Source organism: Vicugna pacos, chromosome 5 (genome assembly GCF_048564905.1).
Source record: "Vicugna pacos chromosome 5, VicPac4, whole genome shotgun sequence".
NCBI lineage: Eukaryota > Metazoa > Chordata > Mammalia > Artiodactyla > Camelidae > Vicugna > Vicugna pacos.
The window spans coordinates 27,231,781-27,258,563 of NC_132991.1; the positions used below are offsets into that span (position 1 = coordinate 27,231,781).

At 49.4% G+C, this 26,783-nt stretch overlaps 1 protein-coding gene across 1 annotated transcript in view; it reads left to right on the forward strand.

Annotated features, from left to right (window-relative positions):
• KIF5C (kinesin family member 5C) overlaps positions 1-26,783 on the forward strand; it is a 147,372-nt gene that overhangs the window by 114,054 nt on the left and 6,535 nt on the right. Inside the window, exons 17-25 of the mRNA XM_006196147.4 lie at positions 2,893-3,010; positions 5,147-5,223; positions 6,296-6,405; positions 8,165-8,266; positions 8,506-8,566; positions 13,115-13,186; positions 15,627-15,731; positions 17,632-17,848; positions 19,307-19,420. Of these exons, the coding sequence (XP_006196209.1) occupies positions 2,893-3,010; positions 5,147-5,223; positions 6,296-6,405; positions 8,165-8,266; positions 8,506-8,566; positions 13,115-13,186; positions 15,627-15,731; positions 17,632-17,848; positions 19,307-19,413 (969 nt within the window). The 3' untranslated portion in view covers positions 19,414-19,420. The remainder of the gene's footprint in view (positions 1-2,892; positions 3,011-5,146; positions 5,224-6,295; positions 6,406-8,164; positions 8,267-8,505; positions 8,567-13,114; positions 13,187-15,626; positions 15,732-17,631; positions 17,849-19,306; positions 19,421-26,783) is intronic.

Below are 26,783 nucleotides of genomic sequence, written 5' to 3' on the forward strand. Positions count from 1 at the left end.
AATGAGACTTAGAAAGATTAAATATACTGTCCAAACTCATACAGCCAGTGAAAGGCAGAGCTGGGACTCAAACCACAACCAAAGCCTTGAGGAGATTTTCAAGTCTCCCCTGGTTGTATTTCATTTTCTCAGTGAGTAAAGCTGCTCTTCTTCCCACTGGAATGGCATTTTCATTTTAGTAAGGTGGATTCGGGAAACAGCAGCCTCATTTCAGGTCTGCCACTGGTATCTGAGCTTGGTGTTCAGGTTTGAGGCTTCTGTAAGTGGTCCACAGAATGCCTTAGTCCAGGCATTAAAACAGCTGAAGTCATTTGGGGGAAAGAGATACCCACGTGGCATGGTGCATCAGATAATGCTGAGGAAACAGACAAAAGCATATTTCATTCTGTAGGCTTTTAAACATAGGAATATGTAATCACAGAACCATCTCCAGCCTTCTTGTCGCCTACCAGCATGGTCTAAGAGATGCAAATTTAAATGTCAAGGTTCCATTTTATAAATAACATCATAAACAAAAATATATTGGGAAGATTATTCAGTGCTGGTGTGTGATTGTGAAATTTATATACATTGTTGAGAAAAGTGTGATTTAGTCAGTCCTTTTGTAAAGTACCTTGGGAATCAAAACCCATAAAAATGTAGGTACACTTCGGTCCAGTAATTTCACTTATGGTATTTTTCACTGCTAATGAAAATGAAAATTTTTCACTTCATATGGTATTATCATTCCCTGCAAAGTGGAATAAAAATATTAGAGCTTAAGTGGGGAGGGTATAGCTCAGTGGTAGAGCGCATGCTTAGCGTCAATGAGGTGCTGGGTTCAGTCCCCAGTACCTCCATTAAAAATAAATAAATAAATAAACCTAATAACCTCCTCCCCTGCAAAAATTTTTAAAATATGTATATATATATTAGAGCTTATATGGAAGATGTTGAGTGTACTATTACTTATATTATAATAAAATAAAATATACACATCTATTGAGATGTTAGTAACATAAAGTTACATGGAAGAATATTATACAGCTTCTATAAAAATTTATAAACATAGCCATTTGGAAGGAATAATTCTATAAAGTTAAGTGAAAATGAAAATGCTGGGTTATAGCTCTATGCTGTGCCTTGCAGCTTGGTGAAATATACATTCATACAGATAAGACCAGGAATATAGGGAGAAATTGATAAATCAGAGTGGTTTATGGGTGAAATTTATACCCCTTTTTCTAGGTTTGCTTTGCTATTTGAGATTTTTATAATTTATAAAAGTTGAGAGGAAAACGCTAAACATTAGGGCACAGTACACCTCAAATCTGATTTCCAGACCCCCTGTGACACTGACAGCATGTGTTTCTGCGTCCCCCTATCCCCAACATTTGGAGGCCAGGGCAGGAGCAAAAACAGAGGCCCCATGGTCTGCAGCCTCCCTTATAGGTTTTTCCTTCTGTCTGAATGTACCAGCCTCCAGGTCCAAGGCAAGTCCCTCTGCCATCTCTGTGCAAGGTGGAAGTGTGTGACTGTGCCAGCCGCCCTCTGTGGATGATGGAAGCAGCACTGCTGGCCCTGGCGGTGGCCTTAGGGCCATCGGGGTAGGGAGTCTCTAGGTTCCCAGACTCGCTGTGGTAGAGCAGGGCATGCAGGTTCCAGGTGGCACGCTCCCTTGGCATATGAACCTTGTTCAGTGGAGTGGGGTGCGGCCAGACAACTGCCCAAGTTGGGTGCTCGGAGTGGGGGCCCAGGACTGGGGTCCCAGTTGCTCAGATCTTAGAATGACATTCATTTAGGGTACATGAAATCAGAATCAAGAATATTAGGATGGTTTGGGGTTAAAGAATAACTGTTACAGTTAAACAGTGCTTTGTGCCTGAGCAGCAAATACAGTTTTCCACTGCTGCTGTTTTGTACTCTGCTAGTTTCCACAAAGCCAGAGATTCCATCATTATTGCCTGGGATTCGAAAGTAAGAGAAACCTTGGCTCCTTATTTGCTGACATGATCTAAGGAGTCTGACAAAGCATTTCCAGCTAACATGCTGTTATCCCCTTTGTTTACACACAGCCTCACCACCAAAAACTATTCTTATAAAATGACTGCTCCAGTGGAGTCCCATTTCCCAGAGGCTATTTCTTTAGATTAGAATTTGGTCTCCAGGGTCTTCCTGCCTAAATGGGAACGCTGTAGATCTGGAGGGGGCGTGTCTGCGTATTTCCATCTGCCTGGGAGTGACTGCTGTCCCTGTGCCGTCTGCGAGCTCCCATTCATCCTCTTCATTCATATTTATGAACTTCATACCCTCATGGAGCTGACAAGTAAAAAAACAGATAAATCAAGTAGAAGTTAGATGCTACTGGAAAGTGTTGGGGCCTGAGTGATAAGGACCCAGCCAGGACCACGTCTGGGAGTGTGTCGGAGAGTGCTTCCTGAGGAGTAGAAAAGGTAAATGCAGAGTCTCTGAGACAGGAATCAATGTGTTTGGGAGACAGAAAAAGAAAAGACATTGCATTTGAGTTCCAAAGACGAAATCCAGAGGTGCAGGTTCAAGGAGCGAAGCCCTCAGCTTTAACACTTTCCCAGCCCCTTTCTCTCCAGCACACGCTGTTTTCTATGAGGAGGAAGGGCCACTTGAGCTTTGGGGTCTCACCTAAGTGGACGGTGAGGCAGGGCCTGGCCCCGAGCTGTGTCTGTGGGTGATGAAGCAGAGAAGCACCTGTAGAAAAGAGGACCGTCTTAGTCTTGACCCCAGACCCCAAGCAAAGGGCATAACACACACCATTCGGGTGCCAGGACTCCAGAACTCCTCCTTGATCGTGCCTTCCCGTCGGCCAGTCACAGGCAAGCCAGGATGACTGCTTGCTAGTCATTCACTCCTCCCTTTTATCCGTTTGCTTGTTTAAAGCATGAAGCCAAGATCAAATCCCTGACAGACTACATGCAGAACATGGAACAGAAGAGGAGGCAGCTGGAAGAGTCCCAAGACTCGCTCAGTGAAGAGCTGGCCAAGCTCCGAGCCCAAGGTAAGTAAGCGACCACTTTGCAGGTGGCAAGCTCTTGGCCTAAATCAGACTCTTTCTAGTTGGCCGGACTCAGGAGGTTGAATCTGGCTCAATTAAGGCATTTCTGGGTCTACTGAAAACAATGGCATAAGTGGTGGAAGGTGGGGGAGAAACGTCTAGAAGATAGATGACTGCGCTCATCCCGTGTCTGCTCCTCTTCCTTCTTTACCTCAGTCCATCCTGCTGCCTGAGTCACAGTCCTCTCCCTTCTTCACCTCCTGTCTCCAGTCTGTCTCCAAGGCCTGTCCATTCAGCCTGCCAGAAGCTTCTCTGGTTCGGCTCATCTCCGTCTTCATTGTCTTGCTGTCCTTAATCCTGATTAAGAATGGTGGCTCCATCCATCCCCCGAGTGTCCCACCCCCAGTCTGCTCTAGGCTGCCCACTGTGCTGCGTCCCGAGGGGCTACTCCCAGTCAGCTTCTGTCTTGCACCCAACCCCGTGCCTCTGACCCTTCCTTGGTGTCCCGTTGCTCTTAACATAAAATCTGAACTTGACTAATGGCTTACCTGCATCCCCCATCCTTTGAAAAAGTGCTTCCTTTCCCAGGAAGCCTCCTGACCCCCTTTGCTGAGGGGAGTACCCCACACACAGGAAACACTCAATAAACATGAATAAATAGTAGAAATGCAAGAGAAGTGACTAGAAATGCAGAAAGCAGAACAGCATTAAGAACGCACATGTTGTGGTGGAACACGCCTGTTATATCATGAGTTGCAGTGGAAACTGACAGTCTACTTGGGAAGCATATTGAAAATACATGTTAATAATTGTAACAGTTTTCATAACCCTTGATCCTCAAATCTCAAACATTCATTGCAGAATTACTTGTTGTGGGGGATGGGGAGGAAGCCATGTCCAACAGTTAAATGAACTATGGTATACTGTTTAAAAGAAAAACGTTTTTCATCTTAGAGATGAAGTACATGAAGGCTGTGCAACAATGCTTACGGTACATTAGATTAAACATCATAATGTGTAATTTTATCTTTACTATGTTTATAATATTTAAAAATCAATGGAAGCTTGTGTTCCACGGCCTGCAAAGTAATATTTGAAAGGAAAATGGTTTTGATAGGGTAAAAGGACTGGTGATGGTGTTAGCCTTTCTTACTTCCTTCACTGTTATACAGTCATTCACTCAGTAAATACCTTTTCTTTCAAATGCCAAGGTAAATTAGCAAGGAGAACACACCCACCCCCGGCGTGACTTTGTTTTCCCGTCTGTGGTAAGGGTTGTTGGGATAGAATGCTCCACCCAAAACTTGATGTGGAAAAGAACTTTTCCCCCTGGTAAATGGCTTCTGCAGGGGTGCCACTGAGTGGAAATAAAATCAAAGCGAAGAGCTAAAATTAAATGGAACGGATTAGAGAGAACATTTAATGACTTGAATGTCACTGTCATAAACCCTTTTGCTCCCTCCGCTCACCACCCCCCACCCCCACCCCAACCTCAGGCTGCCCAGGGCCCTCTGTGCTCGGGGAGGGCCACAGACCAGGACTAGGCTGGGACTGCCCCCCCCTCCCCAGCAGCCCTGCCCCCAGGGCTCAGCCTTCCTGTTCAGCCTGGAGAGTGTTATTTTATATTTCTATTTTCTTTGTGCTTATCCTTAGATTGTTTTCCTGCTCCAGATTCTTAGAGAATAAACAGCTTACCCATGGGAGGTAAATTAGCTCTTTCTGAAACTTTAATAGTGGCACGAATCCAAAAGCCACTAATATTGGCAGCGTGTGTCATCCCCGACCAAGGCCGTTCAGGTGCGCTGCTTCAAGAGTGGCTCCCCAGGCCGGGTCGGGAACCATCCTCCGAGATGCGAGGTGACACAGCCGGGTCAGTTCCAGAGCGACCGCTCCAGGTTAGCCCTTCCCCTCCAACTGTCTCTCTCCCAGGAGGACGTAGGTAGTCTCCCAGGAGAGATCAGCCTGGCTTTAAAAAGCCAGAAGTCCTCCTTCGGAGGCACGTTCTTTTATACTGTGGTTGTAATTGGTAAGATAACGATGTTTCACCCCATTCTTTTTGTCTGCTTGTTTTTTAATTTTTACTTTTGTGTGTGAGTCCTGCCAGTCAAATCTTAAATCATCCTTTGTAATTTAAAACAGAAAAAATGCACGAAGTCAGCTTCCAGGATAAGGAAAAGGAGCACCTGACCCGGCTGCAGGACGCCGAGGAGATGAAGGTGTGTAATGTTCGCGGCCCCTTCCCGGAGCCCAGCGGGCCAAGTTTGCACTGGGTTTCCTTGGTCTAGGAAGATCCGACTCCTTCAGAGATGGGTGTGGCAGGCCAGGAGGGAGTGGGGCTGGCCGCTGCTGAGCCTCAGAGCCGTTCTCAGATGGAGACGGAGGGGGAGGTGTCCAAAACTCCGAGTTGTCTGTGGGTGGTAGTTATGTTGCATTAGTACATCTTGTCTCCCGGTTCCCTACCGAGCGGGAGCGAGCGCCACCTTCCGGCCACTGCGTGGGCCGCTCCGCACAACTTCTGTAGAAACGTTCATCTCCTTTGAATGGAAGGATACATCTCTCCCCTCTTCCTTTTTAAAGAAACGCCCCAAATTTAAATTTAAATTTACAGATCTTTATTTTTGGTTAATTTTAAACAGTAAAGGATGTGGGAAAGATGATTGGGAAATAGGATTTTTAGGTAGATAAAATAAGAGATAAAGGAGAGAATGTAGAACTTCTGATTAATTTTAGGCAAGCCCTGAGCCCCGTTGGGTGTGAGCCCATATTTAGCACAACGCCATGCATGACACTGTGTAGCCGACATGATAACTCTGCCTCACCTTTTGGGGCATCTCCTGGGTTCACATCGCTTTGGTGGAAAGTTCTCCTCTGAGCATCACCATAAATCTGTGCAGTGGGCAGGGAGATTATCTACATTTTACAGGTGGGGAAGGTACCATGGCTCACACAGGTTCCATGGCTTGTCTGAGGTCCCCCAGGTGGTAAGAAGTCCGTGCCCTCTGACTGATCTCACTAGAGAAGCCGTGTGGCTCAGGTGAGCCGTAGAAGGTCAACCTTTGACTCAAGAAATGGGCTAATTTGCCCCCAGGGCCCACCCAGTCCTGTAACAGACACTTGGGTTTTGTTTTCCTAGTAACCCCTGGGAACCCCCAGTGAGTGCTGCGGACCCCTGGTTTGGGGATCTGACAGCCGAGGGATATGGGGTAGGAGGTAGCGCCCTAGGGCATGTCACAGAGTGGGCAGAGAGCCAACGCGTGGATGACACACTTCTCCCGGCCTGGGTTGCAGAAGGCACTGGAACAGCAGATGGAGAGCCACCGGGAGGCTCATCAGAAGCAGCTGTCCCGACTCCGAGACGAAATCGAGGAGAAGCAGAAAATCATCGATGAGATTCGGGAGTGAGTTGGCCCGGGGGCTTGTGGGCTTGGGGGCGTGTGTGGCGCCGGGGCCAGCCTGAAGGGACGCGGCTTCCGGCCCAGGCGTCTGCTCTCCCTGCCCCACGGGCTCTGGGCTCCGAGGCTTTGGACATCTGCTCTCCCACCTGGAGCCTCGCCCCCAGGGGCTCCCATGGTGGCAGGCAGGCCCCACCGCCCTGCCTGGTCCCCGAGGGGCAGGGGCACGCTGGTAACTCAGCTAGGCAGACACACGCCCCAGCAGCAGGGGATGCTGTTCCTATGAAAGTATGAAAAAAAAAAACCCTGAAATGGTCCTGACTCAGGAGTTCTGATTAATAAATACTCCAGAGAAGACCGTCAGCCCCCGCTGCCTCCTCACCCCAACACCTGCCCACACACTGACGGCTCAGAGCCACCTGGTCGCCTGGGCACACTTCTGCGGCACCCACGATGTTGTGTGTCTGTCCGTACTTGTGACCTGTGGCATTTGCCAGGATGGCATCATTGCAGCTGGTCTCTGGTGACACGCCCTCCAGGCCATCCTCCCGTCCTGTCGCAGCCGCTGAGGAGCCCTCAGCTCAGTAACGACCTCCTCCCTCATCTTCCAGCCCCATCCGCACAGGTCCTCAAGCTGGGAGGTGCCTTCAGGATCCTCTCCTGAGGATTCTTAATGTTTCTGCACAGTGAGTCCCTGGGAACAATCTCTGAGCCTCTTTGTAGAACAACGTTTTTAAATGACCCAAATAAAAGACATAGGAAAACAAAGAAAACCAATTATAGTGAAATATGGTTCCATCCACTGACACCCTCCTCCTCTCCTCTCCTCCTCAACCCGGGTCTAGACTAAAGGTTCACTCCTCTCTGTTTCTGTAGATGAAGAAACAGATTTCTATACGGGAAGCAAGGTTAAATGATTTCTTTAGGGTCACAGTGCTAAATAGGAATCAGACTGGAGCTGCTGAATTCTCCAGACTGCTGATCCAGATCTCCCAGTGTGTGTGGGCTGCTCACACAGCACATTTGCCTGTGAAAAGCAAAAGTGGAGATGGTGTGATCGGAGCTCTATGCACACAGTCCACCTAGGGGAGCACTTAGCATCATCACTCCCCTCCTTCTGGGCCACCCCCATGCTACCCTGCCTGCAGGTCAGGCTGTCGTGCTGTCCCCCTTTAAGTGCACTTCGTATTTGTTATTCTGATGAATCACCCTCAGAATGTTCAACTGGAAGGCGAGAGAGATGGAGGGTCTGTGAGTGAGTTGATGGGGAGGGGGTGGTTTCCTTGCCTGTGCCTTTCGCGTAGATGCTGGATTTTCCTTCAGACAGTGTATAATCTGTTTCTCTACAGTCACGTAGGCATCGCCATGGGAAAGGTTTTATAACGACTGGTCTGATAGAAATGGTGACCAAATGCCCCAGCCAGATGGCGAGTTTCCTTTTTGCAGCAGGCCCTGGACCTCTCTGTGTTGAAAATGTCGGCCCCTTTCCCATCTCATTATTTTCCCCCCCAAAGCTCTTGCATAAGCCAACTATAAATACACTCATGAAGCCTTATGTTTCATGCCTCTTAGATGTTCCCAGAAATTAGTTTTCACTTGGGCATGGAGGAAGCTGTGAGATTGTTCTCTGATCCCTCAGAACCCTCCAGAATTGCTGTCTTTATTGCACGGAACTAATGGAGTTGGAACAGAACCGTGTCTTTAGCCGGATGACGCAGACTTTCAGGCTGCTGTGGAATGTATTGCTTTTTCCTCTCAATTTCAGTTTGAATCAGAAACTGCAACTGGAACAGGAGAAGCTCAGTTCTGATTATAACAAGCTGAAAATAGAGGACCAAGAGAGGGAAATGAAACTGGAAAAGCTCTTGTGAGTGTGCTTTAAATATTTCCCTTGTTGTCTCTCATGCGCGCGCGCGCGAGGCTGTAACCAGTGTCCTTTGGTGATTCAGATGCCCACATGTTCAGGTTGGGTTGGGCCAATTTAAAAGCAGACGATGGCCGTTCGTGTGAGTCGGTTTGTTTGGCTGATTTATCTGCAGATGCAGATGGTATCTGTGGAACCTCGGGTGCGCCTTTGGTGGTTCACGATTGCTTTCTGTTTTGCAGATTGCTCAATGATAAAAGGGAGCAAGCCAGAGAGGACCTCAAAGGGCTGGAGGAGACAGTGGTATGTTGACATGATTCCCAACTCATTTTAGTCTCAGAGACCAGATTGGTTTATGATCTTTTGAATTTGTTTCTTCTAAAATTTAATCTGTGCACGCCTTTCTCGAGTATCATTTTAAACATAAAACTTCATGTGAAAAGGTGAGAATTGTAAAATTTATTCCACAGCTCTTGACAGAATAATTAACCATCCATCCATCCATCCAGCCATCCTCAGGGATATACCTCTAAGGAGTCCCAACTGAGATTTAAATTCAAATCAATGCCTGCAATTTTCCAGCCTCTGCACGTTATGAGTTACTTACTGAGATATTGAGATATGTGAGATATTTATTGAGTACCTACTAAGGGCTGGCATTCTTCTAGGTGCTTGGGATGCATCAATACACAGCAGATAAGATGCTGGCCCTGGTGAAGCTGCCCTTCACCTGGGGGAGACAGACAACGAACAATAAGGCAGTAAATCATGACCTCTGTTAGATGGCTATAAACAGTGCAGAGGGTACTGGTTGGGAGAGACCTTACGGGGAGGTGACATTTGAGCAGGAACTTGAAGCAAGGGAAAGAGGGAGCCATGGGGATGCCTGGGGAAGGAGCCTTCCAGGAGAGGCAACAGCCGTGCCAAGGCCCTGAGGTGAGCCCATGTCTGATGTGTTGGGGGTCAGCAGGGAGGGCAGTGTGGCTGTGGCCACGAGAAGGAGCGGGGCAGGAGGTAGATACAGAGAGGTCAAGGCAAGAGGGGGCTACAGGCCAGTTGGGGCCCTAAGACCTGCAGAGCTTGGGGCAGGGCAGTGACATGTGCACTTTCCTTTGGAAGAGGGCTCGTTATTTGAAATCCCGGTTGGTTTTCTCTGTCTTGCGTCGAAATTCATTGGGTTTGTCTCCTCTGGTCAACTTCTGTTTCAGTTGCCCTGGAGGATGGCTGCCTGGCTCCGGGGGCTCTCAAGAGCCTTTCAAAGTGCCACACAGCCTGTGTTTGAGGACAGACCACCCCGACATAGCCTCTCAATTTGGTGAAAACATGTCTAGTCATTTTACATGACAGGACAAAGGGGGAGAGAAGCTGTTGTTGAGATGCAGCCATACATTTTGACTCCATTCATGTGTCCTGTGAACTTATGTGGGACTGAGCCTGGCTCCAGGAACTCGGTGACCCCGGACTGGAGGCAAGTGGTTGGTCAGGGCTGGACCCAGGCCGCACCCTGGCTCCCAGGCCGGTGTTAGCTACTCCTCAGAGCCAGGCTGGGGATGAGGGCACAGGCCGTTCAGGACAGAAGTGAGGTGACTGTCCAAAGGCAGCTGGGCCTTTCAAGCACAGTGGAGAAGACGGTGGACAGGGCGACTGGGGGGGCAGCCGAAGGGAAGCCATGGAACCGCTTCAGCTCTGTCTGTGAAGTGACACCCACAGTCACAGATCATTACAACAATTCACGAAAATATGGAACATTAAAATGTTCCTGTGTTCCCAGCAGCCAAAGGTAAATATTCCAGTATCTCTTCTTCCCTGACACCCCACCCATGAGCGCTCTCACCTGGCACACCTGCCTTCCACGTCCTCACCCAGACACCCCCCCTCACCTCCCCCTCACGGTCTCACCCACACTTGGGCACAATCGCTTGTTCTTTCTCACACCCCCACACTTGCTCACACCCTCCACACAAGGGCTTACACCCCTCCTCTCACACCCACAGCGCCTCACACACGTTCTCATGCCTGTGTTCCATCCACTCAAAGTTCTTACGCTCACTGAACACACCCCCGTAACAGGCTGACACACACATTCACACTCACTAGTGACCACCCACACGTTCTCACTCACACACTCACTTTTGCTCACTCAGTCTCAAAGACTTGCTCATCCCCAGCTCTCATCCTGCCTCACACCCACCCATTCGCACCCTCATGTCGTCGTTCGCAAACACTCTCCCAGTCTGTTTCCCCAGTGCATGCCCGTGTGGTCACACTCACTGGTGAGCATTCACGCTCTCACTCCGCAGCCTCTCCCATGTACTCCTTCACCTCCGCTCACACACTCACCTGTGTGCTCACTCTCCCAGGCTCGCACACTTTCTCTTCCACAGTCACTCATGGGTGTGGGCTTTGGCCTTTTTGGATACGTATTGAACAACACGTTTTCCTCACTCGCCTCCTCGGATCCATGGGTCCTCCCTCCCTCCCTCCCCACACCTGCTCACCCATCCCCCGCCTCACATCCACACCACCTACCCCCTGCCACACATGCTCACCCAGGGACGGACCCACCGACCTGGCCCTATGCCCCCTCTCCTGCTCTCCCTCGTGTCCTTACACATCACGCACGTACGCGTTCAGTCCCCAGACGGAAGCCCCCAGTCTGTGCCATCTCAGACGCGGGTGTGTCCACTCAGCCTTCCCCGTGAGCTCTCCCTGAGCTGGAAGTGCCCCTCAGAGGCATCACTGTTCTCCCCTTCCTGAGCCCTCCTTAGCTCCGGGCCTGCAATACCGCCTGTGTCTGGGCCGGGCGGGGGTGGAACCTGCCATCCGGGGATGGAGTCTGAAGCCCACTCCAGGGGATAACACTGGGGACAGCCGACTGGCCCTGGGGGGCGGCTCTGGGGCCCCAGGCAGCCACCTGGCTTTGGCAGGACACTCTGAGCTCTGGGGCCGGACCCCTCCTGCGGCCTCGCTGGGCTTCCTGTTCCCATCTCTCTGGTGTCCACGGGGACGGGAGGCGGAGCCCTGAGCTTTGATGCAGAGGGCAGCGGCCCGGGCCGGGAGGACTGGAGGGAAGCGCGTGGGGGCGGGCGAGGGAGCGATAATGAACACGATGGAGAGCCCGTTGCCCTGGGAAGCCAGCGCCAGGTGCCCCGACATCCATGTGCAGCTTACCACCTACTTCCAGGGTCTTGAACTGCCTCTCCTAGACTGTTTGTTGAAGTTACTTAAAAACAAGCAGATATGAGTGAAACTCGCCAAACTCAGGACTCTGTATTATTTGGTGTTTGGTCCTGAGGAAACACCTGGCCCTTTGACCAGGCACCCAGGTCTCTTCATGTCCCTGTGGGGTAGTGGTGTTTGTCACAGAAAGTATTTACCGTGATTACAGCACAATCAGGAATAAAATCCCTGAAGCGGGAGGGCGGGCTCGGGGAGCGGGGGCCTGGGGTGGAGCTCGCCGGCCGGGGACGCAGGTGGAATGTCGGTGCTGGCATCACCGAGCGTGGGGCTGCATCCCTGCACCTGCTGGCTGGTGGCTCAGCCCTGCCCAGGCTCTGCGTGCACGCAGCTCATAATCACAGAACCTGCTTGGCCTCCTGCAGAAAGTAATTTGCCTCATCTGAGGAAGCAATCGACTTAAGGTGCTTTGTATTTCAACACAGAATCACGAATTGGGCCCAGGAATGAGACCTTAAATTAACACAGAACTTTTATTCCAAGAAACTTAGTGTTTCCATGGCTTTATAGCCTCTTTCTTCCTTTTTTTCTGTGAGCTTGTATGAGCTGCATCTCTTCACATTCTGTGTGCAAGTAGATCTATTTAGGCTAATTGAAAAATATAAATGCGAGTGTCTCTTTCTTCTCCCTTGTAGGGAAATATTTTGAAGGGAATTAGTCATATGTACCATGGTAAATGCTCGAAGACTTACATGGAAGGAAATTTTGGGGTTTTCTAACTTTGTTAACAGAGATCACCAGAGCTGACTCAGACCTTTGTTTTAGCAATCTAATTCCTAAGGATTCATTAGTAGAAATAATCCGAAATGCAGAAACACATGCCCCTACGAAGTTAATTACATGGAAGTTATAACATAATAACAAAAGGAAACAATAAAAGCCAGCTGGCTTTCAAATATGAAGCATCAATAAATTAATCGTAGCTAATGTTTACCCAGCATTTACTATGTACCAGAAACCGTTGTAAGAGTTTTATACGATCAATCTTGACAACAACTATGAGGCAAATACTATTTTTATCCTCATGTTACAAATAAGAAAGCTGAGGCCCACGAAGGGTAGGTAAGTTGTCCCGGGTCACACAGGTAGGAAGTCCACCCACCCGCCTCCCCTATGAGCTCAGTGCTGCGAAGCAAAGCAGCACATGGACCAGGGCCAGGAGGGGTGTAGAAACATGAAAAATGCTGGTCAGCGAGGGTGGGAGACATTGTGGCCAACCTTTCATGTGAACGTGTTGGCATTTTGTATAATGTGTACGCAATAAATTGGGGGGAAGTCCATTCTGGTACAACGCAGCCCGCTAGGAATTTTTATGAGAAACCTTTTGATTTTTTGCGGTTGAGGAAGGGAAGTGGGGGGTCTCTTTAAAACAACAGCAAACGAGCAGGCTTTGTTCTAGTTTACACTTCATTGTTTCAATTCTCAGTCTCTGTCCTTGGGGTGCCCCCGGGAATGAGGCAGAGGGGGAAGACACGTGTGATAGGAGGGTCTGAGGAAGTGAGGGGCCCCCTGGCTTCTATTGGCAGCTTACAAGCCTTGTGGCTACATCGGGGTGGATGGTCTGGTGCCAGTGTGTCCCGCACTTAAGTACATTTTGACAATCTTCTCTTCCAGTCCCGAGAGCTGCAGACTCTGCATAACCTCCGGAAGCTCTTCGTCCAGGACCTGACTGCCCGGGTCAAAAAAGTGAGTTCTAGTTTGGATGAATGGGACTGAGAAGAAAAGAAGAGTTGGCTGGAAAGAATCATTTTCAGTTGAAATATCATTTGCTTAAATTGGAGCTGGTTAAAAATTAAGTATTTCATGCCAGAGAATATTATTAAAAGAATCTGCTCGAGGGGAAAAAAGTACTGGGGGACACTTTTCCATCTGACTTTTCCTTCTTAGGAAAAGGAAGTTATAATCCTTTCCTTGGCCTTCATTTTAAATGAACACATATTTATCTGGTTGCAGCCTGAAAACCTCTGTGAGCGAGGTGGGGAAAAGCTGGAGAGGTCTCACCAGACAGCACGTAGCCCCAAGGCCTTGGGGGCGGGGAAGTCAGGGGCGAGATCTGCCAGTCCAGAGTGTATGAAGCACTTTAACATCTGGAGTCTTGCAACCATGCAAGTGGGTCTCAGTGTTCTGTTTTGCAGCTGTGGAGAGGGGCTCAGAGGTTAGACAACCTCCCAAGATCACCCAGCTGGGGAGAGCCAGGGATAGGATTGCAAGCTAGGTCTGTGTGACTCCTGAGCCTGAGCTTCTTTGGTCCTGGTGCCACAGGCAGTGATCTCGGGGCGTTGCCACCCCACAACAGCTCCCAGAGGTGTCAGGAGGGAGGAGGGAGCAGGGGCAGCAGCAAGGGGGCTGTGCTTTGGATATGTTTGAAAGCGATGGATGAGGAACAGCGGGGATACCCAGAGGTACGGTAGGATGGAAGGAAGGAATGTGTAAGCAAAGTGTGCGCATGGGCATCTGTGTGAAGGAGCCAAGGAAAAGAGATGAAATATGTTAAAAGAAGAAAAATAGAGGAGGTGTTTGATGGAGTGGGGTCTGAGAGGGACAGAGTTAAAGCTTAGTGTTAGGCTTGGTAAAGGGAAGGGACACACTCCCAGAGGGGAGAAGAAGTCAAGATGGAGACATTTACAGAGAGGTAATGACAGTGGGTCCGACAACTTTGACCTTTTTTAACATGGAGGCCTGGTCCCTGATGGGCAAGAAGGAAGAGAATGGGGGGCCCCTGGAGACAAGAGGAGCTCAGGCAGCTGTCGGGGGGGGTTGCTAGGGATGAGAAAAAGGATGCTGAGCAGTGAGGGGGGTGTCTAGCTGAGGGTCAGAGCGTGGATTGGGCAAGGCGCCCGACAGCACGTTTCTAGTGAGTTTGGAGGTCTAGAAATGAAAATAAGGAAAGAGGGTGAGAATGATGGGAAATTTCAAGGCCTGAGTGCCAGCGGTCAGGCAGGCAGTAGTGACCACAATCATCAAAATGGAAATGCCGAGGACGCAGACCAGGGAGGAGAGAGAGGCCAGAGCAGAGGTGGTGGAGACAGGCTAGAGAGGTTATGACAAGAGCTGAAAGAGCTCAGCCGGAGGAAGGAGGTGCTCCAAGGAGGGTACGGAGCTTGAGATCAGACTCCCGGACTTCACAGTACAGAACTCTCTAAGAGGGACCTATTCTTAGACGAGTGGTTCTCAAAGTGCAGTCACCTGGCCAGCAGCACTAGCATCACCTGGGGACTTGCTAGATGTGCAAATTCTCACACCCACCCCACATCCACTGGCTCAGAGATGAGGCTGGGGCCCAGCAGTCTGTGTTTTAACAAGCCCTCTACTGGGTTTGAGAAGTCCGGATTTAGACCGAAGAGACATGGGTTTGAGAAGCTCACATAGCCATCCCCTCTCAGAAAAAGAAGGGTGATGCTCGCTTTGAATCAGATGAAACAAGCATGCTTTGCCATTTCTGAACTCCAGGATGTGTTTGTACATGTATTTCCCAGCTTATCTGGCCACTCAGTGTGGTGGTGCTGGGGGAACAGCGTTTTTGCTAATCCCAAGATCTGATAAATTTCAAGAGTTGATCCAGCGCAGTGCATGGATGCTGTGACTAGTCTGAGATGGATTGATTAAGGAATTTCATGGACTTGGATGCTGAAGGGACAAGAGAGGCCACCGAGACTTCCCAGGGGGACCACAGACACTTGCCAACAGCTTGGTGACTTGTCATCTCCCTTGTTTGACATCAACTCGTGATGTCTTGAACCCAAATTTAGGTCTTGGGTTTATGTTTTCATTTTAGTTCTTCTTAATGAGTTTCAGAACACTTTTTTTTTTTTGAAAAGAGAAGCCTCTATTTACCTACATGCAAGGGAGAGGCATTTCTCACAAAGAGAACTGTAGCTAATCTGCATCCTTCAAAAGAAGATTTGAAGTCTTTTGTTTTTTGTTCCCAGCTGTCCACCAGTCACGGAAATTAATTGGGAAAGATTGTTGAGTCTACACTTCTAAAACCTCTGTTTCAGAATGATCTTTAGAAAGATAGGGGAGTTTTTTTCCAAAAGAAACTTTAGAAAGGACAGTCCACATGATGCCGGGGCTGAGGGTGGGCAGTGGGGAGGCCTGTCCCGCTGACTCCTTGGTGTTGATGCAGAGTGTGGAGCTGGACAGCGACGATGGAGGAGGTAGTGCTGCCCAGAAGCAGAAAATTTCCTTCCTGGAGAACAATCTGGAGCAGCTCACCAAGGTTCACAAACAGGTAGGAGGGTTGTGTCCGCTTCCTTCTGTTTTCTCTTTCTCTCCTGGAAAGAAGCCCCTCTGGGTGTGTCCCCAGCGAGGGAGAAGGCTCTGATATGGAAGGGAAAAGGACTGTATGTCAGGGGAGGGTATAGCTCAGTGGTAGAGCGCATGCTTAGCGCACACAAGGTTATGGGTTCAATCCCCAGTACCTTCATTAAAATAAATAAAATCCCTAATTATCCACCTCCCTAAAAAAAAAACAAAACAAAAACAAAAACAAAGGACTGTACGTAACCAGGGAGCATCAGGACTGGAAGGGTCCTTGAACTCTTAGTCTTCAGTGACTTCTCATATATGAAACACTTTCTTTTGTGGAAGCCAAGTAGAAGGAAAAGAGTTTGAGCTCTCTGGGGTTTGGGCAGTGGGATGTTCAGTCATGTCTTTTTGTCCTGCCTCCAGTCCCTGCCTTGTACTCCATCTGGCCTCATGTCTCCCATGATGCCTCTGAGGACCCTTTGTGGACCCAAAGGGTCCACAGAGTGCAAAGTGGATACCACTGAGCTGGGTCAAGCTCCTTATTCTTATAGGTGAGGAAACAGACTCGTAGAGGAAGTGAGTGGCCTCATCCCATAGGTGGGAGAACTGGGCAGCACTGGCCCCTCTTAGCTCTGACACCCTGTTTCTTGGGCATCGTCTCAGGTCCTTGTGACACCCTGGAGTTTGCCTAGAGTGACAGAGAGCAACAACCATGTCCAAAACTTTCTGTTTAAATGCTGGAATGTTCGTGACTTTTCCCCAGATCCTCAAGATTTGGGATCTGATAAAAAATGGTCCAACTTTTTGGACCACATGGTCGAGGGGATGTCATTTCTCTTTGACTTGTTACATCCTCTTCAACGTTATCGATGATGACATTTTTCTCCAAACGGTGGATGACAGATTCAACAGGGTTGAAGTCATTCAAGCAAATTGTTGATGAGAAATATAGAAAAACAGAAGCTGCCAGGGAACTTGAAATAGGGCTCTGAAATTCATTACTTCATTCATGAATTCAACAAATATTTGTTAAAAAACCTGTTCTCTGCCTGGCAGTGGAGCTGGTGCGGGATGGGGATACAGGGGTAAAGAAGACAGATGTGGGCTCAGCAGTAGCTCAGCCTTTGCGTTGCACCTTCTGATTTTCAAAATTTTCCCTGATGCACTTGGATTCCCACAACGGTCCTGTTATGTAGTATGTAGACTTGTAGTGGCTGAATGACTCACACCCAGTCAGATGGCCGGGCAGTAACAGAGCAGGCTCTTCAGCCTGTTCTTAGCCCAGGACGAATCTGTTCCTTCTTAATTATCGGTCTTAGATAATGAAAGAATGAGCAGTACCCCAAGTTAGCCTCTGGATATGTTGCAAAGTGGGGTCCAAACCCAGGGCTGGTGCAGACAATGTGTTCTGCTTGGATGGGGGCCTCCAGAGAGCTCTAGAACATACATGCCTTTCACTGAGCACTTTTGAACTGGCTTCACATTTCTTAGCTTTCACATGCAAAATGTCCAAGTAGTCAATTTTCTCCAATCCCGTCATCCCCCGCCCCACCCTTGGGTAAATCCTACCCAAGCCTGAAAGTTTCCTATGGCTAGAAACGGCTTTTCATTTTATCCTATCCCCTCCCCCTTTCCTTGCATACGTGAATCCTGTGTTTGGCAAATTGGAGGCTCAGGGTATGGGATTTCTATTCTCCTTTAGTGCTCCCAGAGGTTTACAGAGAGTCATACAGACTCTCCAAGACGACCTAGCAGGGGTGGAGGGTGGTTCCAGTTGCTCTCCTATGACTTTCCCTGTCCGCCCCGCCCCCGTGGGTCTGCTCCTCCTGCCGCCGCACCGCCTCCCCACCTGGTAACTCCCCGCCTGTCCCCTCCCGCCCCAGCTGGTCCGGGACAACGCAGACCTGCGCTGCGAGCTGCCCAAGCTGGAGAAGCGGCTGCGCGCCACGGCCGAGCGCGTCAAGGCGCTGGAGAGCGCGCTCAAGGAGGCCAAGGAGAACGCCATGCGGGACCGCAAGCGCTACCAGCAGGAGGTGGACCGCATCAAGGAGGCCGTGCGGGCCAAGAACATGGCCAGGAGGGCCCACTCCGCCCAGATTGGTACGTGGGCCTGCACCCGGGCGCTTGGTAAAAGGCGAGGGCTCCGCCGGCCGGAAGCTCGGATGCTCTGAAGCAGGTCGGATGCTCTGAAGCAGGTCGGATGCTCTGAAGCAGCTCGGGTGCTCTGGGTGGGCCAGGCCTTAAAGGCGGTCAGGCCTGTGGGACCCAGGCCAGCCAGCTCCTCCCAGCGCCCTACGTCCATCCTGGGAGGGTGGGATTACCAGGCGCACGCTTCCTTACACTGCGAGATTCCCGTCCACATTGTGAGCTTCACAGCTGTGGAGCAGCAGGGGAGGGGTATAGCTCAGTGGTAGAGCACGTGCTTAGCATGCATGACGTCCTGGGTTCAATCCCCAGTACCTCCATCAAAACAAACAAACAAAAAACCCCGAAGCTATTAAGTTGAGCAGAGAAGCCGGCAGGCAGAGGTGTTTGGCTGTAAACAGGCAGAGGTACACTCTCAGAAATAACCAGAATATACAACTTGCTCAGCAAAGCCTGAAGGCCCTCTGTGCTCTGCACCAGGTGGAACCATGAAGGAGCTGTATTTAGCCAGAAGTGTCAGGGAAAGCCGCTTGCAAGTACAAGTTTGGAAATACCCTGGAGAGAGCCAGGCCTGGCATCAGTGAGAGCAGGGTCCAAGACCTGGACTGGCACGGTCCCCCCATACAAAGAATGAGAGCGTGACTGTTGACTCACAGTTCCCAGGATGGAGCCAGAGGAGTAAAAGGGATTTAGGGATGTTCTCTAGATAGAGTTTCTTCCTTCCTTCCTTCCTTCCTTCCTTCTTTCCTTCCTTCTTCCTTCCTTCCTTCTGTCTCCAGTAACATGTACTATTATTTCTTATCAGATGTTGCTGTGCAGATGTTTTGTAAACCAGCAACTTCAGATTTCTAGTTTTAAGATCACACCTTAGATTAGTGGTTCATTGCACCTTAGATTAGTGGTTCATTGCATTTATTGGATTTTATATCGTTTGAAAATCTACTGAATGTCAACTTCAGGTTTCTAGTTTTAAGATCACACCTTAGATTAGTGGTTCATTGCATTTATTGGATTTTATATCGTTTGAAAATCTGCTGAACGTTAGGGACCCTCTCCCCCACAAAATGTATCACAGACAGAATACTGCATCCAGTTTCTGGGAGATGCTGTTGGAACCCATGGGGACCTGTAGATCTGCCTCAGATAAAACTGAAAGTCTTGTGTTTCTAATTTCCCTTAATCAGAAATAATTGATATATAAGATCTCTCTGTCCCCTCAACCTTGGATGCCTTGGATTGGCTAACTGTCCTCCTAGGAGGGCAGACCTCCTGTTTCAGAAAGGTCTGGTGGTTGATAAGAATGGTAATACCGATAAAAATTGTGCCTCTTGGTTTTTGCATGTGACCTGGAGGTATCTGGGTGTGGCTGTCTCCTTTCTGAGTGTCTCTTCTCTCTCTGTCTGTTGGATGCAGCCAAGCCCATCCGCCCTGGACACTACCCCGCATCATCTCCGACGGCCGTCCATGCCATCCGAGGGGGAGGAGGTGGCTCTTCAAACTCCACTCAGTACCAGAAATAAATACGAAGTGAGTCCCTAGTGTCGGGTTGGCTTCTGTCAGGGGCAGCCCTGGGTCCTCCCTACCCCTGCCTGGCTCTCTGCCACACACGTGTGGACCTAAAGAGAGAGGGAGGGGCTCAGCTCTGCCCGGGGACAGGCTCTGGGGGTTCAGGTTATCAGGGACCTGGGTCTTCCCTCAGGTCAGTTGGGAGCCTCAGGGTCTTCCAGCTAAGGCCACCTGGGGCCGGGGACCCTCTAGGGATGGGGAGGGCATGGTGAATGACTCACCTGAGCTTTCTTTGTCTGTGGCATTCCTCTCTGGCTGGCATCCAACCTGTTTGTCAACTGCGTTTACTCAGAGCAGGCAGTGGGGGTGGTTGCTTTAAGTCTCAGGAACTGAACATAAAGAAAGAGCCAGATAATAGAAAATCATATATGTATGTATATTTTCATTGAAGTACAGCCAGTTACAATGTGTCAGCTTCTGATGTACAGCATAATGTCCCAGTCATGTATATGTATGTGCGTATATTCATTTTCATATTCTTTTAGAAAGTCACGTTTTACAGTTACTATTGGAACTCAACAAATGAGATTTTTAATTGTGCCGATGTACGTCTCTGTGGGTCCAGACCTCTTTTTCCTTTGAGATGGTGGTTTGAAAACTTCTCTTCCCACAGTCCACATGCCTGACGTTATGCCACCAACACAAAGGGAAAAAAGTGATCTGCTTTAGGAAAGAGGAGGAGGGAGCACAAGCCTGTCCTTTTGTGCTCGAGACAAAGAGGTTACTGGTTGGACAGGGGCGACAGACGGCTAGGGGGCCAGGAAACTCTGTTTAGAAAACTCTGACTTTGGACCAGTAACCTGTAGGTGGGGGAGGTGGCTCCGTACATTGGCCTTGGACTGTAAGCTCCCACTAAGGAAGCCGTGGTGATTGAGGGCAGCTCAGGAGCGGTGGTTCCTCACCTCATCCTTTTTGCATCAAGGTGGGGAAAGTGGCTATGAAGGGGTATAACAGTATTGCTGAGGCTCTGACTAAAACTTCCAAGAGGAGGCTTTGTAGCTGCACCCGGACAGCGTTCACCTGCCCTGTCCCCAGCAGCATGCCAGGGAGCAGGACAGGCCAAGGCAGCGCGCGGGCGGGCGGTGCGGCCGCCACCGTCTGCCAGGTGCTGGAAGGCCGGATGGGCCGTTATCTTGGCGGTGGGCCACCCCGTTCAGATGCCATCTCTGCTTTCGGTCAGAAATAAGATAAAATTGGATGTTATGAAATGGCTTTTGACTGCATGTTATCAGCGTGGGGACTGACCCTCCAAGGGAACTGGAAGATGAGTGCTGGTTTGTGTTCTCTTCTAATTCTCATCGTTGTGACAAAGTAGTTTTTAGTCTCTGCAGCAATAGATTCTAACCACTGAGTGAGCCGGGACGCCCATGTCTGAGTATCCTGTTTGGTGTTGTGACCAGATAGAAGGGGCTTTAAAGATACTATCATTTATTTATCTGAAAGTTACGGACAAGAATATTGACTGTGTTTAAGACCATGACTGGGCACTTGTTGTGGGTTCAGTGTGGTGGGCCGGTGACACGGGCTGATAAAGAATTACCGGAGACCGAGAAGAGTTTAGGAAGGTTTAATAGCTACGCTGCTGCAGACAACAGTACAGCAGCAGCGGCCACACAGAGGAGCCTGCGCCAGCGCAGCGGGCGGGCGTGCAGGGTCAGTTACTGGGGGAGGGGGCTGTGCACACAAGGAGTGGGTACCTGATTGGTTGTAAGATCTGTCAGGGACTCTCTGAACAATAGGTTTTCCGACTTTGATAAGGGCAGGATGTGAGACCTGTCCACCTAGGGTATTGTGAGGTGGGCCATCTCCTGGGGCAATGAATTTTGTTAGGGTAAACACACATCAAGAGATGTTTTTATTCTGCAGAAATGCAGGTATGCAGAGGGTCATGTGGTGGGGAGTGGGGGTTAAGTTGTCAATGGCTCCTGGCATACGGAGAGCCCAGGGGTGGGGGTTTTATGACTCCAGGGAGTGCCAGCTGGCTCCACATTTGTCAGTAGAGGTTAAAAGAGGATGGTAACCAATGGAGTAGGGAATTATACTTGGAAGCGAGGAAATGCCAAATTATTTAAAAAAATAATTGGAAATATGGAATTCATTGCTAAGATGGGATCAAAACCTTTCTGAAGTGATCTTTCCTGCTCTTTGGGCTTCTCATGCTGAAGTGTGTCTGTCCTGGAGAAATGATCTCAGCTGCTGACCCATCCTCACCGCCCACTGGAGCCAGGGCGGTCCATTGTACTTGGGCAGCATCTGAGTGCCTCTGGGATTCCATTCTGCTTTATTTCTGGATTCAAGGAATAGAGTCAGAATGAGTCTTTTGGTTTATGCTCAGAGTTCTGAGCAACCAAAGATGCCGACGTGTAGAAATTGAGAGTTACTACCTGTAGATTGTGTTCAAGGCCATGGGTCTGGAGGAGGTAGCCTGGAGAAAGCGTGGGCAGAGGCAGAGGTTGAGGAGCATTCCACCAGGCCTAGAACCTGGCAAATGGAAAGGTCAGAAAAAGGAGGTGGCACCAGCAAAGGGGTCTGAGGAGGATGATGTGAGGTTTGTCGGGGGGCGGAGTGGAGAGCCCTGGTTCCTAGGAGTGGGTGGCCAGCTGTGCGAAAGAATGCTCAGGGCTCCAGGAGGGTGACCTGAGTCTCAGTTTGGTGGGGACCGGAGGGTGGTGACCTCAGCTGCAGGGAGAGGGGGGAAGCAAGCCCCTTTAGCACGGACCAGAGAGCATGGGAGTGGGGACAGGGAGTCAGAACTGCGTAATGCTTGGAGTTCTGTTTGAATGGGCAGAGGAGTAGAGCAGTGTGGGGTTAAGACAGGGTTTGCATTTCTTTTTTAAGGTGGGAGCTATTACAGCATATTTGTCCACTAATGGTCATGATCCAGCTGGGAAGGGAAGTTGGTAACTTAGAAGAAGGGAGGATGACGGTAGAGAGTATTGGCTTTCTGAGAGGTGCCACCATCCAAAACATGAGCAGAGGTGACACTGCACCCAAGGTGTTGGGAAATCAGAGTAGAAAGCACGGATGCTGGTAGCTGGGGTGCGCAGGGAGGTGAAACGGATCTCTTAGTGCCTGTTTTCTCGCGCAAACACGAAGCCACGTTACTAGCTGAGGGGGTGGGGAGAGACAGGGTTGTAGGCTGAAGACAGAAGGTGTGAAAGAGGCCTCTCAGGCAGTGCTGAGTGCTTATTCGAGGCCCCACAGTTGATGTAGACACCATTTAAATATTTGTCCAGCTCCCTGGTTCTGAGGGTCCTGGAGTTCGGCTCTCTTTCCTAGCAACGCCACAGGGCACTGGTTCAAGTGCGTCCACCAGATGGCGCCAGTGGGGCATTACTGAAACCTTGGCTGTTTTCTGACACTTTGAGGCAGCAGAACCGTCATCTTTTGGTTTTCCTATATGTAGACTTATTTCTCAAACTTGAATGGTAAATAGAGTACTTTCAAAGAAAGAAAATTCTCACAGATTCCCAGAGTTTATTTTAATTATTTTATTATACTATATAAGTGTTTGCCAGTTTAAAACAGCATACACTCCCTTACAAATCTTATGCAACTATCAAGTCAAAACAGATTTAGAAATTAGATTTAAAAAGTCAAAAATCCAAGTCACCAACCTTAACATAATTTAATGAAAATCTTTCGTGGGCGGTGAAGAGCTACGTGCAGTGTGACTGGTCTGCATTGCTTCTGGTCAAGTGTGGCTTGTGTGTGTCACCACATGACCATCCTTTCACCCTCCATGAAATCCACTGCAGAACCACAGCGTGCTCTTAAGTCATTTGTCCTCTCGTGGCTGGAACACATCATTTTCCTATTGAGCCCAACAGGAAATTGAGGCTTCAATTTCCTATTGAAGTTGACAAAAGTTGTGAGGAGATGTACCAGCGTGGTCTTGTCATAAAGCAAGTGTGGGGCTGAAGCTGGTGACAAGGTCGTCAGCTAGGTAACCCAGAATACACACATTTTAACTCTTCAGATTTTCATGGCAAGAAAAACCTAAAATTGAAAATACTGTGAAATGAACCGCAACCCAGGATGCCTCCTACTTTGTTGATGTAGATGAAGAGTGATATTTGAGGACAGTATTTTTTATGAAAAATCATATATATCAAGTCTAGAAATCATATCCTATTTAATAAAGTTTTAATAAACTTTAGTAAAACATTTGGCAAAATCACAGTGGCAGAGCTGGAAGGGACTCACAGGGCTCTTATGGTACATTTAAAGAAGCTTTTTTTTTTTTCCCCTGTTAACACTGTGATTTCATGTTTTGAGGCATAAAGAGAACAGCCCTGGAAAAGCACTTACTTGCGCAGTTTATGGCAGGGTCACCCAGGTGAATGTAACCGCGGAAAGCCCAGGGGTCTGACATAACCCTGTGTCTCTGATTTATGTGACATTGCCTGGGTCAGTCATTGTAGGATGACTCTGTCCCCTTCTGGTTTCACTACTTCTGGAGCTTATCGTGGCTGTATTTGTTTATTGTCAATAAAAATAATACCTTTAACTTCTTCAATGGTGGGATGGAGGCGCACACATAAGGTTCCAGGCTTTCCCCACCGTTTCCTTTTGTTGCCGTAAGGGTCATCGGTGGCTGCGGGTCTGAATTCCTGGCCCCCGTGTCGCCTGTGTGTCTGCAGTGGTCAGGATCTTCAGCCTTTCCCACTTGGCCCAGACACTGGGAACACAAGTGACTTTCTCCTCCAAGCAGTCTTGTCACAGTAAGCTCCCCTCGACCAGGGAAATCCCAAGTATACATTAAAGACGGGCAATCCAGTGTTTTTTAGCCTTGCACGTAAACGTCGAATTTCCTGGACTCTGATGCCACTGGCCATTTCCTTCCGCATATTCCCTACCCTCAGCTAAAACCCTAAACTCTAAGTTCCCTGAGGCTGCTGGCCCTTCTTTCTTTGAACGGAGAAGGTTCCACCTCTCCTGAAGCTCCACTGACCCCTCACTCCACTGCAGGCAGAGTGGAGGTTCCTCTAAGCCTTTACTGCTTGGCCCATACCGCCCTTTCTGACAGGTCCTTGGTGTCTCCTTCGGTTCCGGCTGCGCTTCCCATGCTGGCATCTGCCCATTTATACTCTCTGCTTTCCTGACACCCTTTGCCTTTCCTGCTGTTGCTCTTCTCTCTGTCCTGAACACCTGCATCCAGCCTGTCTTGCACCCTCCTTGGGGTTCGCCTCGACCTTTCTCCCTGTTTGACACACTCCTCACAAAAACAAAATATACAGACATGAGATGCACAGGTTGACTTCTGCCCACAGCAGACATGGGTTCACGCCACATGCGGAGGGTGGGTGAGGATCTGCTTTGGGATTTAGCCCTTTGAAGCTGAGAAGCCTCATCTGCAGGATGAGATCCTGAAGCCACACACGTGGTATCCATCAAAGCCGGTGGACCATTCAGCTTACCCTTGCTGTTGGAAAATCCTGGCAAGAAATTATTCAGTCACCAGAATGTGTATGCGGAGGGACTCTTTGCTACAGGCAAGGTAGCAGGGTGATGGTGGGCTCAGGATCTGGGGCTGGGCTGCCTGGGGTGGAATCCCAGCTTGGCCACGTCCTGAGTAAGTGACCTCACCTCTCTGCCTCAGTGTCTCCTCTGTAAAATGTGGCCGGTGACAGCACCTACTCAGAGGGTGGCTGTGAGGGTTAGAAGCACGAATATATACAGAGAGCTTAGGTAAATGCCCGGCACACCACAAGCCCTCAGTGTTCACCTGTGTTGTCATCCTCAAGTCCAGCCTCGTTCAACTTTCTCCAAAGAGGCGAAGCGAACGTCAAGATCTTGACAACTTGTTAGTGGTGGATCCTGGACTCAGTGCTCTGAGCTGCTGTCGGCGGTTCCCAAGGTTCCTGGCTGTGGGACCTTTGACATTTCTTAAGAAGTGTCAGTGATGTCAGAGAGCTTTTATATTCCTGGGTTATGTCTATTGATATGTATAATGTCAGAAACTGAAACATTGAAAATAGTACTACAATTAACATAAATGCCATTTTTTTATGAAAAGTATTTCGTTTCCAAAATAAAAAAAACTTAGTAGAATGGCAGTGTTTGGCCGTTTTGCACATCTCCTCACTGTTTGGCCTAATAGATGACAGCTGGGCCTCCTCCCCGCTGCTGCTGTCTGTCTGCTGCGGCGTGTGGTCGGAGTCCAAGTCCGTGAAGCACACCCAGCCTTGTCCCTCCAGACGAGATTCTTGTCCCTTTAACAAAGAAAGCTGTGTCGTGGAGAAGTTACGATCGTAGTGCCTTTGTGGCAGGTTTGCGCTGGGAATTGAACAGAGAGTGAAAAGTCACAGAAGAATGCTAGGCAAAAGTGAGGCCCTGACACATACTTGCTGATGTTACGGGGGTCGTGGGGACAGCAGAGCTTCAGGGAGAGAGGATGGAAGTTACCGCAGATGGCGCTGCTGTGGCCTGGGACTTTGAAACTAGCATCGTGAACGTGAAGGGAGGAGTCGCGGAGGACCTGGGAGAGAGAGCTCGCCGCGTCTGCAGGGCTGCAGGGCCGCCCTGCTTCCATTCTTCTCAGCGCGGTTCTCAGTTGTACGCTCCGAGCAGCAGAAATTGTCCCCCCTCAGCAGACTGCGCTAATGCTCCCGGGAGGTAAATCCACTTCTATTCAGCAGTTGATACACCAAGTACAATTGGTAATTCTTACAATGTGGGGATTGAAAGACAAGAGGAAAGATAAAACTCGGCGCTGTTTGGATTAAGCGCAGATCCACTGCAGGCAATTGCAAAAGCCAAGGTCGGAGACAGAGGAGCCTCCAACTACTGCTTGCAAACACCCACGTGTAATTAGCTTCTTTCTTCAAGCTTCCCCACCCCTTCTAAAGAGAGATGATTTTATTTCCTTCTAAAGCTGGTCACACGTTGCCACTCTGAGTTACTGTCTCCAGCTGGGCAGAGGCCCTGGGACAGTCCAGCATCACGTCTCTCGGTCCAGTACCATGTGCTTTAGGTGAGTGAGTGACTCCTCTAAGGAAGGTCAGCCAAACTGGGTTTTACATGTTCTTGAGATTCTCCAACCTCTCTGGATGGTGAGTCCATGTGATCAGAGGATGAGGAAGGGTTGTTCTTGGGGCCAACACATTTCCCTCTACAAGCTATATCCATTTTCTCCCCAGAGTTTGTGGGAGGAGATGACCATCTAGATGGCTGGGGGATGGATGGGAGTATCCTGGCCGAGTCCGTTGTTCTCGGGCCTGCTGGAAAGACTGCTTTCGCAGACGCCACGGAAAGATCCTACCTCGGGATGAAAAGGAGGGCCTCCTCATGGCACAGGACGTCTCACTGGTGGAGGCCCTGC